This window comes from Tursiops truncatus, chromosome 14, assembly GCF_011762595.2.
Source record: "Tursiops truncatus isolate mTurTru1 chromosome 14, mTurTru1.mat.Y, whole genome shotgun sequence".
Lineage (NCBI taxonomy): Eukaryota > Metazoa > Chordata > Mammalia > Artiodactyla > Delphinidae > Tursiops > Tursiops truncatus.
This window is the reverse complement of record NC_047047.1, coordinates 63,482,845-63,498,720: the sequence shown is the minus strand read 5'-3', so window position 1 is coordinate 63,498,720 and position 15,876 is coordinate 63,482,845. Positions and strand designations below refer to the sequence as shown.

The following is a 15,876-nucleotide window of genomic DNA, read 5'->3' as shown; positions in this document are numbered from 1 at the left end:
AATGTCCCCCCTTTCTTTCTTGATTTTAGTAATTTTTTTAATTATTATTTTTTAAACTTTAATTAATTAATTTATTTTGGCTGCACTGGGTCTTAGTTGTGGCATGCATGCGGGATCTAGTTCCCCAACCAGGGATCAAACCCAGGCTCCCTGCATTGGGAATGCAGAGTCTTACCCACTGGACCACCAGGGAAGTCCCAATTTTAGTAATTTGAATCTTTTTTTTCTTGGTCTAGGTAAAGCTTTGTCAATTTTGTTGAAAATTGCAAAGAATCAATTTTCGGTTTTGTTTTCTCTTTTTTAAAATTAATTAATTAATTAATGTTTTGGCTGTGCAGCTTGCAGAATCTTAGTTCCCTGGGTCCCTGCAGTGAAAGCAGAGAGTCCTAACCACTGTAACCAGTGGACTGCCAGGAAATTCCCTCTCTATTGCTTTTCTATTCTCTATTTCATTTATTTCCTCTCCAAGCTTTATTTCCTTCTTTTTATTTTAATTTTTTGGCCGCACCACACAGCACATGGGACCTTAGCTCCCTGAGCAGGGATCAAACCCGTGCCTCCTGCAGTGGAAGTGCAGAGTCTTAACCACTGGACCACCAGGGAAGTCCTTTTATTTCCTTCTTTTTGCTTGAAGTTTAGTTTGCTCTTCTTTTTCTAGTTTCTTAGGATGGAAGGTTAGGTTATTGATTTGAGATCCTTCTTTTTTTAATACACGCATTTACAGCTATACATTTCCCTCTAAGAACTGCTTTTGCTGTATCCAATAAGTTTTGGTATGTTGAGTTTTAATTTTCATTCATCTCAACGTATTTTCTAAGTTCTCTTGTGATTTCTTCTTTGATCCATTGACTAAGTTTTTAAAATTTCCACCAGATGGGAGCATCCCAAATTTCCTTCTGTTATGGATTTCTAATTTCATTCCAGTATATTTGGAGAACATACTTTCTATGATTTTAATCCCTTTAAATTTATTGAAAATTATTTTATGGCCTAACAAATGTTCCGTCCTGGGAATGCTCCATATACACCAGAGAAGAATGTGTATTATGCTGTTGTTGGATGGTGTATTCTAGACATATGTAGGTCTAATAGGTATATAGTGTTGTTCAAGTCTTCTGTTTCATTGTTGATCTTCTGTCTAGTTGTTTCCTATGATTTTATATCAATTACTCAATTCCCTGTATTAGATTTTTTTCTTCTTCTTAAAATAGCTTGAGAGATTTATTTTTGCTACCTCTAAACCCTGTTATACTCATCAATAAGGAATTAGTTAAATATATTGATATTAAGGCACATGCCTATGATTGTATTCTCTAAGGTCACTAAAACTATATTCTAGAAAATTAAGACACGGGAAAAATGTCACAATACATCCTTACATGAAGTAGGCAGACTATAAATAATATGTACTGTTTGATTCCAGTTTTGTTAAAATAAAAAAGACTGGGGCTTCCCTGGTGGCGCAGTGGTTGAGAGTCCACCTGCCGATGCAGGGGACACGGGTTCGTGCCCTGGTCCGGGAAGATCCCACGTGCCGCGGAGCGGCTGGGCCCGTGAGCCATGGCTGCTGAGCCTGCGCGTCCGGAGCCTGTGCTCTGCAACGGGAGAGGCCATAACAGTGAGAGGCCCGCGTACCGCAAAAAAAAAAAAAGACTGTAAAGAAACTTCAAGAATCAAGAATGGGGACTTCCCTGGTGGCACGGTGGTTAAGACTCTGCACTCCCAATGCAGGGCGCCCGGGCTGGATCCCAGGTCAGGGAACTAGATCCCACATGCAAGCCACAACTAAGAGTTCGCATGCCACAACTAAGGAGCCCACCTGCTGCAACTAAGACCTGGCACAACCAAATAAATAAATATTAAAAAAAAAAAAGAATTGAGAATGATTTGCTCAGGGTAAATGAAGCAATAATGTTCTAACTTGCCTTCTTGATTCTAATCCTGTCCAGAAGTAGCAAGTACTGAGTAGTTGGTAAGGCTTTAAAACTATGGTGTACAGAATTCCAGGTCCACCTTTGACTAGGTGTGTTACCTTGGCACACAACTTTCCAAGTAGAGGCTAACAATAGTACCTGTATCAAAGGGCTGTTATGAGGAGTAAATGAGATGATACATTAAGTTCTTAGTAATAGTGCTTACCACATAAGTGCTTAATAAATGTTAGCTATTATCTTCCATCTACAGTTCATTCTCCATACCACAGCCAAAATGTAGAAGGTCACTCCGTTGTTAAAACCATCCACTGGCTTCCGGTCTCAGAAAAAAAAAAAAAAACCAAGCTCTTTACCCCTAATTAGAAATTCCGACTTGATCTGGCCCCTGTTTATCACTTAGATCTTCTCTTTGTTTCTTCCCCTCAGGCACAACTCTCCAGACATACTTTCAGACATTCTTTCTGATCTTAAAACACCCTTGCTTGTTTTACTTAGGTATTTGCATTACTTATTCTGCCTAGAAAAAACTTCACAGAAAGACTTGCCATTTGGAAGTCAAATTTAATCTTCTTAGAGAAGCTTTCTCTGACTACCTCTCTAAATTAGTGACCCAGTTACTCTCTATACCATTACCCTATTTTCTTTTTTTTTTCCTATTTTCTAAATGGCACTACTTACCGATATATTTTAAAAATTTCCTTCTCCTACTTGTTTTGTCTCTTCTTACTAGCATATCATTTTCATGAAATCAGTACCTGATACACACGTACTACATATTCAATTTCTGTCCAATGAATTACATTTCGCTGTGTTTTATTTTCCTTTTATAAAATAAAATTAATCTTATAGACTTGAAGTAGTATTTTAGGAAGCACAACACAGTAGTCCGTCATTAGTCGGCCTGAGTTCAAATTCAGCTACTACAGCAAACTAGATGTATGTCTCTGGGCAAGTTTCTTAATCCTGGTTCCTCACTTGAAAAATGGGAATGTAATCTATTTCGTAAGGTATTGCAAAAATTAAATAACACAACATAGGTAAAAGCGCTTCAGGACTCAATGAAACTTTTCTAACATTACAAAGAAACCCTAATTACTTCTTGACAAAGACCTCAGCGCGTACCTCTGCACCCACAAGTCGGCAGGGAGCTGAGGAGTCGCTCTAGCCGCCACCTTCGCCTCTATAGAACGCAGGGGCAGCCGGGAAGGGGGAGTGGGACCCTGAGGCCGGTGTACGCACTTCCGCCCCCGCGTCGCTCGCAGCCAATCGGCCTCTGATGCCCAACCCCCTTCCGCTCTAGGGAAAAACCAGCTCCTAGGCCGTCTTCCGGCGGGAGCTGTGCCGCTCCTTATCATGGTGAGTTGGCCAGGGTTGTGAGGGTTTCTGTCGTAAATGATTCCTCTTATCCTTTCTGGTCCTGAAGCGGCCTTGAAATGCCTCAGCCACCCAGAGGTGGGGTCGTCGGACTTATGCTCGGGGTCCCCGGGAGGAGCGGCTGGCGTCCGAGAGCGTGCCACCAGAGCTCTGATGCTCCCTCGCTCCCTCACCCGGTTCCTTTGCTGTTCCGGACCCCGGCCCCGCTCCAGGCCAACCTTTCGGCTCTGGGCGAGTTTATGACTCTTCCCTGCAATGACATCCTTGATATAGAAATAAAAGTCTTTGCCAGTGTCAGCGACTACAACATCAAGAAAAGGTCAGAAAACAAGTCCGCAGCAGCAACGACCGTATTAGTGATGCTTACAGTAGTGACGATAACACTGGTGAAAATAGAAGAGGATGGTTAGTAGGGTATTGAGGCTGACGCCCCAGTCTCCAGCTTGCCTTTATCGAGTGCGACAGCCGGGTATGGCAGCAGCTTTCAGAAGGCCAAAGACTGGCGAAAGTCAAGGTGTTGATAGTGCCTCTTACTGCAGCTTATTTTTTGTATGCGTTTGTAGATCCCAATATATCTTATGGCTTTGGGGATGTGGTATTTAAATTTTGTTAGAGGTGTTAGTCATTTTATTCCTTTAGAAATCAAATATATAGCTCTCTGAATTTTATCTAAGGATAAGCAGTTGATTGTGATTTCAGTGTCAAAAGAGGTACACACCATAGTATCAGAAAATTCATGGGTCTCTTATTGATAGCCTGTATATGATAAAAGGACCACGTTTCTGTGCCCCAGCACTGTCACTCTGAGTTTTTTCCTTGAGTGGATATGGTCGAAAAAATGTCTTATTCACATATTTGAAAATATTTTCTAAATTTCCTGTAATCCTTCCTTTACATGCAGAAAGTGGGTAAAAATTTACTTTTTTTGCTGACCAAATAGCTGTGTGCTCCTTCAAAACATTCACCACTGTGTAGCCAGAGTTAAGTTTCTAAAACTTGACCATGCCACTCCCTTGCTTAAAATTCTTCCGTTTTTTTTTCCTTTAGCCTGAAAGCTAAAGTTCTGTTTAGTATGGCAAGCAAAGATATGTGTAGTCTAGCTTCTTACCTTTACAGCCTCTTTTTACACATACATACACCATATTCCAGCTACAGTGAACAGCTTGCAGATTGTGCTCTAAGAATTAGACCTTTGCACCGAATTCATATATGCTCTTCTCTCGCCAGAATTGCTCTCCATTTCCTGTCTTGCCATCCTTATCAGTATAACCCTTAACATGTCCTTTAGTCTCTTTCATGAGCCTTTCTGCCATGTCTAAACATCCTATTAAGTGCCTCCTTTACGCTCCTGTGAGGGTGCTTTTTACCAGTAACATCTGGTGCATTTTACCAGACTATGTTAAAGTTGTGTATTCACTTGTCTTTCTCACTTCCTAGGCTGTAAGCTTTTTGAGAGGAGGACCTATGTATTCACTCTGATCTCCCCAGAGCCTTTTGTACAGTGCCTGGCCCAGAGGAAGTTTTCAATAAATATCTGTTTTATAGAACACTGAATAAGTGACCATGGCAGTAAATTTTTATGCATGAAACATTAGTAATAAGGGAAATAGTAGCATTTAAGTTTTATTTTTAAAGTTACCCATTATGTATTATTTATTAATAACATGCTATGTGCAAAACGTAGTGCTTTCTTAGAATATGTCAAGGAAATATAGCCCTTGTCATTAGTGAAGTTACTAAAAAATTAACTTACCATGCAAGATGACAAGATGAAGGCTAGCCTGTGGTTCATTACAAAGCAAGTGGCATAAAAAACTCTATAGTTTGAATAATCTAATAAGGCTTCATGTAGGAAGTGAACCAGTAAACTTAGTACTTTGTCCCTTACTCCAGTACTCTTAATCTACTATTCATTACTCTCATTTGGATGAGGAAACAGAGAGGTCAGGTAACTTGCTAAGTGCTTCAGGGCTATTAGTGCTTGGATTAGATGAGTCTGGCCTTTTTACTCTAGAATGGTATGAGATCTCATGAGAAATCTCATACTTGTCTCATGAGATCATGAGACAAGGAGAACAGCAGTTTAATTGGAGTTCAGGATTCTTATCTGGAGCAAGAGGAAAAAATGGAAAGAAACTGAGGCTAACTCATTGAAGGCATTGAGTTTCAAGTTGTAAAATTTGGAGTTTATCCTGATAGCAGTGGAGAGCCAATATAATTTTGGAAAGAGTGACGTGAAAATTAGGATTTTTGTGGGTTTTCCCCCACTATCAGAATGGCATCAGAAATGGCCCTCTGCCTTTTAGAAACCTTATTGATTGTCTTAACCTGAAACTATTTTTAAAAATATTTTTATTTATTCATTTGTTTGCGCTGGGTCTTGGTTGCGGCGTGCAGGATCTTTAGTTGCGGCATGCGAACTTTTAGTTGCAGCATGTGGGATCTAGTTCCCTGATCAGGGATCGAACCCAGGCCCCCAGCTCAGAGTCTTAGCCACCGGACCACCAGGGAAGTCCTTTAACCTGAAACTTAAAGTAACTGAAATAATTTAAAATGGGCTGAAGTTAGAAGATATTCAAGGATACCAGTATTAAGTAGAATTTATCTTTGGGACCAAAATATCCACACATAATTCTTTAAGACTACAGTATGTTTGTTGACATTAGCATTTATTAACATCCCAGGTGAAAATAGCATACTGTTCCTTTTCAACTGAATTGGTTTAGCAGAGCCTTAGGGTTATACATATACACTGGTCTTTATTTGGATATGAAAATTAGTTGCACGTTTTTCATGATGCTTTATTTTTACAGTTTTTAAAATATTTTTTACTTTAACTTTTTATTGTGGAAATTTTCATACATACACAAAAGTAGAGAGAATATAATATAATGAGCCCCCATGTAGCCATAACTTGGCCTCGACAGTTATCAACATTTTGCTGTTTTTGTTAATGCCAGATTTCTAGAGCTCAGCCTATTTTCTGCCTTTCCTGAGTCTAAACATAATGCAACTAATGACATGTAAAACTTGAAGAAATGGAATGTATCATTTTATAACTATTGAGATGTTTCTAGATGCTGACTATAGGAAAATCATAGCTCTGCTTGAATTGGATCTGAAAGTTTTTCACATTTTTAATCTGTTAACTCCTAATTCCATTGCTATCTGTGGAGCTTCAGTGTTTGAATCAAATTGGCCAACTTTAATGGGGTAGAAATGTAGTATGGTTGTTATAGTGATTGTGGCCTTTACCATCTAAGAAAATGTTTTGTTAAAATTAAAATCCAAAAATTTAAGTACATGGCACTTAGCAATCAAATTATTATGTATGACCCGTTGAAAATTGTGAAGGGTTTTTCTTCCCCTAGAAACAATTACTTTGCTTTTGTAATAACAAAGATTTTCACAGCTTATTTTTCCAGGGTGTTTTTTTGTTTTGTTTTTTGTTTTGTATTCCCATCATGAAAGTGTAGTAAAATTGATCAATTTTTTCCCCTTTACAGCTTCTTGGTTTTATGTCCTATTAAGAAAAGTCTTCTCCACATACAAGATTATAAAATTACACATCCATGAGTTTCTTCAATTATTCTGTTGTTTTATATTTTGATTTTAAAATAATGAAAAATTAGAGTGAGTAGTAAGGATCCAACTTTACCTTTTTCCAAATACTATTTATTGAATAACTCATACTTTCTCCCACTGATACTGGATACTACCTTAATCACAGGCTAATTTCCTATGTGTGCTTGAGCTCTCCTTTATGTTAAGGCTTTCTTACATGGTTTCCTGAACTTGAGTATTAAATCCCACTGTAATCACCACTCAGTCTCTTCTCTCATTGGTAACCCCACTGCCGTGACCTTTCTCTGCTAGTACCATACCGTGTACTAGCAGGGACCATGGAAGCTAGCTAGGATGTCAGATACTTTGAATGCCTGAGCGAGAAACTCAGAGGTTTTCCTGTAATAATAGTTGCCAAACCTTTCATATATAAAGCTTTAATTAGGTAAATTGTAATAGTTTCTTTTCAATAAAGCTATTTGGCAAACTGGTTTTCTGGTTCAAAATTGCCTAATCCATTAAAAAAAAAAAGAGTTTGGTCTAGAGCTAAAATGCCTGGGTTTGAATTCCTGCTCAGCCATTACTAGCATTGTGTGCTTAGACAATTTACTAAAAATTGTTTCCACCACATAGATGATTGTGATTCTTAAATAGGTAAATACATGCAAAATGTCTAGAATAATTGCTTGGGACATAATGAGCATTCAAGAAATGTTAGTTGTTATTACTATATCGCAGGAATGAAGAAGATTAGATACTTAAATGCTGATTTGTGTACTTTTGTTTGCTTTAAAGGGGACAATTCATCTCTTTAGAAAACCACAAAGATCTTTTTTTGGCAAGTTATTGCAGGAATTTAGACTTGTAGCAGCTGATCGAAGGGTAAGTTATTTTTATTCCTTAACCCTAATTTTAATTATTGCACAAACATAACATTGAAGAAAGGTAATTTTTAAGGCAAATAGAAATCACTCTTGATCCATCACATTGTTTTCATTTTTTTATGTTGGATAAGTAATTTTTAATGTAAAATTACAGAACTTTAGTATACAGTTGTTTTGCCTGGGAGGAAGCTAGGCTTTGGTTAGTTTTTATTCTAATTCTAAAGAATTTTGAAGAAAAATTGTTTGGTGATAGCCTTATGTTGTTAGTTTTTTTAGCAAATTAAGTGGGTGTGGTCTGAAGCCAAGTTTTCTCATTTTTAATGTAAGGCAGAAAAAATAAGTTATGCTTTGAGACTATAAATAGACAATTGATAGATACCCTTTTTGGTCACCAGTGTAGACCTTCTAATTACTATTCTGTTGTCATTGTTCTCATTATTGTCTTATACTGTAAGCTCCCTGAGGGCAGTGACTTTGTCTCTTTTGCTCACTTTTTTTTTTAAACATCTTTATTGGAGTATAATTGTTTTACAATGTTGTGTTAGTTTCTGCCATATAACAAAGTTAATCAGCTATACATATACATATATCCCCTCATTTTTTAATAGAAGTACAAAATAAGCACCCAGCAAATACTTGATGAATTTTAAATAATCCTAGCTTCAATGTAACATAATAAGCAGTAGCAATGATACTGACCACGTATTACAATACTAAACTAAAGACTTCTTTTCTTTGTTTTATACCACTATATCTCCTGTTTCTAAAACTTTGGGATATGGTCAAAACTCATTAATTCTAGTATTTGGAAATATTATCATCTCTGAATGTTAAACTCTGAGAGCCATGGGTAGGAAATTTATCTGCTTCTTTTGTATTTAGTCATTTAGGATGATCTCTTTTTAAAAAAAAAAAAATTATTTATTTATTTGGCTGCATCAGGTCTTAGTTGTGGCACACAGGATCTTTTATTGCGGTGTGCGGGCTTAGTTGCCCCGTGGCATGTGAGATCTTAGTTCCCCAACCAGGGCTCTAACTTGAGTCCCCTGCATTGGAAGGTGGATTCTTAACCACTGGACCACCAGGGAAGTCCTTAGGATGATCTCTTGAGAACAGATAGTTATAGCTTTATGATGTTGATGGAAAGCAACTATATTGCAGGAGGAAGCAGCAAGTTCTTTAACAGTACACTTCATTGAAGCATAGTATACCACAGAATAGGTAGTAGGAACAAAACGAGTATAGGAACACCTGAATTGTACAGACAACCTCTATCATAATTTAAATCTTAAGAGGTACACCTGGCTTATCTCTTCATTGCTTTTCCTGTCTTAGTTCTTGGTGATTTCATATTTCACGTGGAAGATCCTTACCTCTCAGTTCCTCACCACAAATAACCTTGTCCTGTATCCCTCCCAACCATCCACTCCTATGATCATACCATAAACCTTATCATTTGTAATAACTATATCCTCCCATTGTCTCAATTTAAGCATTTTACTCATCAGTCACTATCTCTTGTCTTTCCAGTTCACTCCTATTACTAGGGCCTCCAGTCCTTTACTCTGCTATATTTTCACTATTTTTCACCTCTCTTATCCTCATTTACTTACTTATCAATTTAGATTCTCTGGTCCATCATTTTCATTTTCTTGCATATGCCTTCAACTCCTTTGTGCCCCTCTTCTGTCTATCATACTTCCTTGGCAAATCCTTAACCTCATTAAGTCCACTTTTTTCCTACTCTGTACCTGCATGCAAGCAACAGAATGTAGCCTTAAAAAAAACACAAAACCATGCTGACTGGTCTCACTTTAAATTCATGATCAAGTATGCCATTAGTGTGGCCCATATTGTATGTTCCTAGTTTATTCAGTTTCCAGTTTCCTAAGTGACAGTTTCATACCATTTTCTTTCACTTCTGTGCTCAAACTCCCAAAAGCTTATTCATCCCCATTCTAACCTGTTCATCTTGCTTCCTGTTTCGCTGAGGGAAAAGAAGTAATCAGGAGAAAACTTCCGCATCCTGTCATTAGCATATCTACCAACACTCTGCCTTCCCTCCTATTTTGTGGATGAACTGTCTGATCTGCTATATAAGGCCAATTCTTCCACTGTTGCCTACTCAAAGACAGCATTTCTATAATGGTTCCTTCTGTCTCTTGCATTGTTGTTCCTTCTTGAATCATTCTCCTTCTCCTTCTTGCGTCATAATTACATGCCATATATTCCACTCTCAGCTACTGCTTCCTTTCTCTGCTTCCTCTTATACAAAAGTACGTAGAAGAATTGTCTTTACTCTCTTTGTTCACTTTCTCTCCTGCCTGTTTCTATTAAACAAAACCAGTCTGATTCTAGTCCCCACTTATCCACAGAAACAGCTTTTACAAGGTAACTAATAACTTCTGTGTTGCCAAAAGCAATGGTCATCCTCATTTCCCATCTTATTTGACCTTCAGTGGCATTTGACGAAAAACAGTCTCTTCCACCTTAAAGCAGTTTTATTCATTTGAACTCTGAAATGCCACTCTTGATTTTCCTCCTACTTACTTGGCCATTATTTTTAGTCTCCTTTCTTACTTTCCTCTCATCTTTCTGACCTCTTTAAGTTTTGGAGTGTCCCAGGGCTTATGGAGCTCTGGCCTCTCTTGTTTACTTTCATTACCATATGCTGATGACCCTATATTTATATCTCAGTCCCTATCTTCTTCCCTACCTCCAATTCCTATATATAATGGACTTCTCAACATTTTCACCTGGATATCTAATAGGCATCTCAAATTTAGTATGATCAAACCTGAACTTTGATTTTCTATCACTCCTTCACTACATGGCTCAGGCCAGAAACCTTGGAGTCACTTTTACCAATCTCTCCCTCACTCCTCACATCTGCTTTATAAGTAATCCTTGCCGGCTCTATCTTCAGTATAATACACAGAATCTGACTCTTTTTTTTTTTTTTTTGGCGATACGCGGGCCTCTCACTGTTGTGGCCTCTCCTGTTGCAGAGCACAGGCTCCGGACGCGCAGGCTCAGCAGCCATGGCTCACGGGCCCAGCCGTTCCGCGGCATGTGGGATCTTCCCGGACCGGGGCACGAACCCGTGTCCCCTGCATCGGCAGGTGGACTCTCAACCACTGCGCCACCAGGGAAGCCCAGAATCTGACTCTTAACACCTTCCTACCACATTCAAAGCCACCATCATTTCCCACATGGTTTATTGCAATCACATTCTAAATGGTCTTCCTACTTTCATCCTTGCCCCTATGCAGTATATTCTACATAGGGTAGCTGAATGAGCTTTTTAAAATGAAGCCTAAGTCACTTTCCATCTCATCTGGAATACATCCCAATTCTTTTCCTGGCATACATGACACTACTTGATGTAGCCCCAGACTCCCTCTCAGCTCTCTTGTCTAACTGTCCTCAGCCATTCTTCTATCTCAAAGAATTTGCACTGTGGTTCCCATTTTCTCTCCCAGATATCTGCATGCTTAGCACCTTTGCCTCTTTCTGATTTCTGGTCACATGTCGCCTTACCAAAGGAGTCTTTTCTGACCACCCTATCTAGAAGAGCAGCTCTTCCATGTCTTCCATTTACTGTGTTCTTACTGTATTTTTTCTTTTAGCACTTATCACCACCTGACCTTATATATTTGCTTATTGTCTGTCACCTCACCTGGATTATAAGGTCCGTGTTTTGTTCACTGCTGTATCTCCAGTGCCTAGAATAGTGTCTGTTACAAAATAGATACTCAAATATTTGTTGATTAATAGCTTGATTCAGCATTAGAACTGCATGCATTAAATGCTTTATCCTCCTTTTCTGACTGCTGTTGAATCCCTGTCCTGACTAGACCCCATATCCAGTCATTTCATTAATGTTCTCACTAGTATTAGAGTCCCTTGTCTTGTTAACCTATCATATCAGTTCTCAGGTCTCTAACATCCCTATCTCACTTGGTTTTCTGGTTTTGCTCGTGGGTGTAGAGGAAGTTCCACAATGGTGTCTACCATAAATTCATGTTGGTAATTATTGTTCTTCTTTTTGATGATTCAATAGTATATTCACCATAACATCTATTCTGCAGATCCTCTTCTAGATTTAAGTTTCCAGTGCTACTTTATCATATCCCCTAATTTTAGAAAATGGCCTTGCGTCTTCCTTTCAAGACTGTTACCTCTGTGTTACATCACTGTCATTTCTTTCTGCCTTACAAGTTCTCTTTCTCCTCCGTTACCTTCTTACCCTTCTCACTTTCTCACGGGTGGTGTTCTTCCTTTTAGACCTACACCTTTCATCTGTATTGTGAAACCATTCTATCCCATACCATACTTGACCTTAGCAATTACATGTTTAATTTTAACACCTCAAAATAACTACCTTTTCACTAATTTATTTCATCTCTACTTTCAAACAAGCATAGGTCTCCCTTTATAGGGAGAGGAGCAGAACAAAAATAAAAAACACTTCACTTGATCTCTTCTTCCTTTATTTTTAGAATGCTCTTCCTCCTCCCTCTAAATCCTAGCGATTTCAAGGTGTATCTCAGATCCTCCCTTTTCTGTGAACTTCTAAACTGTGGTAATCTTCCCCTCTTTTGCAGTCGTATTTCATACAATTTACTTGGTAAATAACCAAGTACTGCTCTTTTTTGGTGGGTGGGTGGGCAGGGTAACTTTATTTTGATGTACCATCAAACTTACAGAAATGTTATGAGTATAAGGAACTCCCTTATACCATTTATTCAGATTCATCAATTGCTTTACATTTTGCCCCATTTGTTTTTATCATTGTCTCTACATGTTTATGGAGACAAAATTATATTCAAATGTCAGTATATTTTCTCAACTATTTGAGAGTTTGTGTGTCAGAATTTATTTTCTCTAGAATAATTCCCCTTCTAGAATTATTCGTTTAGGCTTATATATTATAATAGTAACTTGTTTGATGATAATTTTGGTAGTTTTAGAAAATGTGGCACTTCAACTTTTTGAAACAAGTTGTGCTTATTCCTTTGAATATTAGAGTATGAATCACAGCAACTTGAATGGACCCAGAGAAGTTTGTCAGCATTGTACAAATAAGAATGATTTTCTTTTTCACAGTCCTGGAAGATACTGCTCTTTGGTGCAATAAACTTAACATGTACTGGCTTCCTGCTAATGTGGTGCAGTTCCACTAATAGTATAGGTATGTCACTATTCTTATTTTTAGGAGTTAATTATTTCACTTTTATTGTTCTCATAATAAATAAAGGTATGTCGTCCTTTACATAGAATATATTATTCTGAACTATAACTCAAAAGATTTAAATGAGAAAATCTATTCCAAAAATACTTTGTAAACTATAAAATTTGGTTCAGTTGTTAGGCATTATCTAAAATGAGCTTTTTTTTAAAAAAAATTTAAATCTATTTGAAAAACTAAGATTTCTTTTTATTTTTTAATTGAGGTATTGATTTACATTATTATATTAGTTTCAGGTATACAGCATAGTGATTCAGTATTTTTATAGATTATACTCCACTAAAAATTATTGCAAAATAATGGCTATAATTCCCTGTGCTGTACAATTGATCCTTGTTGCTTATCTATTTTATACATAGTGGTTTGTATATCTTAATCTCTTACCCTTATCTTGCCCCTTTCCCACTGGTAACCACTAGTTTGTTTTCTATACCTGTGAGTCTGTTTTATAAATAGTGCTGCTGTGAACATTGGGGTGCATGTATCTTTTTTGTGAGATTTCCTTTTAATGTGAGAGATTAGTTCTTCAATTTATGTAGTGTATAAATAAAATTTTATGATTTATTGAGTTTTCCTTGAAAAGGGAAATCTAATATTTTTCTTGTGTCATGACTCTTAAGTTTTTATTTACCATTATTTTCATCCTGCTATTTTAAAAATACATTTAAAATAGTACTCCGATGACAGAAGGAGGCAAAAAATTGATCTCAGGGCTTTTGAGCATATACTGCTTCATTTTTTCCTGATGGAGAAATCAGGTTCTAAAGTAAGCTTTTGTATTAACCAACTTTGGCTACATGTATTAGTCAAATTTACTAGATAATTGCCAACATATGAGATTAATCAGTGACTCATGTTTTCCGGTGATGGATGTCCCTGTTATGAACAGTTTTGGTGATTTGCTGTATTTCCTAACAATGGATTCAGTAACATTTTAATCAGTCTTTTTGTTGTTTTGCAGCTTTAACTGCCTATACTTACCTGACCATTTTTGATCTTTTTAGGTAAGTTTTAAAAACGCTCCTTAATGTTTTTACTTCCTTCCTTCCTTCCTTACCTATTTACTTATTTATTTATGGCTGTGTTGGGTCTTCATTGCTATGCGCGGGCTTTCTCTAGTTGTGTCAAGTGGGAGCTACTCTTCATTGCGGTGCGCGGGCTTCTCACTGCGGTGGCTTCTCTTGTTGCAGAGCACCGGCTCTAGGCGTGAGGGCTTCAGTAGTTGTGGCATGCGGGCTTAGTTGCTCCATGGTTTGTGGGATCCTCACAGACCAGGGATCGAACCTGTGTCCCCTGCATTGGCAGGCAGATTCTTAACCATTGTGCCACCAGGGAAGTCCCCTCCTTAGTGTTGTGGTGTTGTTTTTTTTTTAATTAATTAATTAATTTATTTTTAGCTGCACTGGGTCTTCGTTGCTGTGTGCGGTCTTTCTCTAGTTGCGGCAAGCAGGGGCTATTCTTTGTTGTAGTGTGTGGGCTCTCATTGCAGTGGCTTTTCTTGTTGCAGAGCACAGGCTCTAGGCGCACAGGCTTCAGTAGTTGTGGAATGCAGGCTCACTAGTTGTAGCTTGCGGGCTCTAGTGGGCTTTAGAGCGCAGGCTCAGTAGTTGTGGCACATGGGCATAGTTGCTCCGTGGCATGTGGGATCTTCCTGGACCAGGGCTCAAACCCGTGTCCCCTGCATTGGCAGGCGGATTCTTAACCACTGTGGTACCAGCGAAGACCCTTCTTAATGTTTTGAAGCTAATAAGGAATTTGTTATCAACTATATATACTTCATTTGAAAAACAGAAAAGAGACCTCCAGAATGCTTCCCCAGTGTTTTACTCCTGACCTTGATTGGTGGTTAAATGGGTGTTTTTTTTCTATTTGTTAAAATGTACATATGTGCTTTATGCACATTTCTGTGTAAATGTCCTATCTTGAATAAAACAATAAAATTAAACTAAAAAAAAGGTTTGTTGCACTGAATTTATGAAGTTTTCTTTACTTAAAGGAAAGTTATCTGTGAAATAAGTAAAATTATCAACATGGACCATATGTACAAATAATAATTAGAAGATATGCTGGAAGAAAATACCCCATTTATATAGCAACAGAAAAGATAATACCCAGACTTTAGGTCAGGTGCCTACCTGTAGATGAGTCAGCTGTGTCCAGGGAGCAGGAACACATAAGAACATACTAGTTCCCACTGTAACCATGTGGGTGTGAAAAGAAATGAGGGATGTTAATAACTGCAAAGTATATATGTAATTGTGAGCTAGAGAGACGACCTATTGGCTCCTGCTTTGGGGACCTTTCATATTTCCAAATAAAGGTTGCAGAATGCTTAGACCGTATGTCTCCAAGATCCGTGCCATAGAAGTATGTTATAGGGATGTCTTTTTCATCAGTCACATAACTAACTCTTCTTGATTGGTCTAAAACAGATAGTTATTACCTGAATTTCACACTGTAGTAAGTTGTTTTAGAGTGAATCTCCACTAAGAAAGTAACCATAACTTTATCCCATCCAGAATGTTGTCAAGGTGTTATTAATATTTAGTTTAACTTTTAACAGAGATTAAATAAAGTTTATTAAAGTTAAAATGTATTGTATATGCCTAGAATCAAGTAAATTGCACTTATTATTACTGTGTCATTTTTTGCAGGCTCAGTTATGGAAACCATTTAGGGCGGATAACTTTCTGAGTAGAGAAACTATGGGTTTAGGTTCTATTAGTTCTATTATTAGTGTCTTAATGGTATATCATAACTTCTTTCAGTTTCTCCCCATGTTAAAACTCACATTAGGGTGCTTATTGTGATTAGATTATAAATTATTAGAATAACTTGTTGTTAGTTTAGTCTGCAAACACTATTAACT

At 37.6% G+C, this 15,876-nt stretch overlaps 1 protein-coding gene across 5 annotated transcripts in view; it reads left to right on the top strand.

The window, feature by feature from the left end:
- The first annotated feature begins 3,234 nt into the window (after positions 1–3,234).
- SLC30A6 (solute carrier family 30 member 6) overlaps positions 3,235–15,876 on the top strand; it is a 47,477-nt gene continuing 34,835 nt past the window's right edge. For 3 of the 5 annotated variants that reach the window (XR_012325756.1, XR_012325755.1, XM_004327172.3), the window contains exons 1-4: positions 3,235–3,290; positions 7,668–7,754; positions 12,866–12,950; positions 13,969–14,011. Coding sequence is in view for 3 of the 5 variants with exons in the window: in XM_004327172.3 (XP_004327220.1) it covers positions 3,288–3,290; positions 7,668–7,754; positions 12,866–12,950; positions 13,969–14,011 (218 nt within the window). In the remaining 2 variants the exon portion in view is untranslated. The other 2 variants (XM_019942973.3, XM_019942974.3) reach the window with 2 other exon arrangements.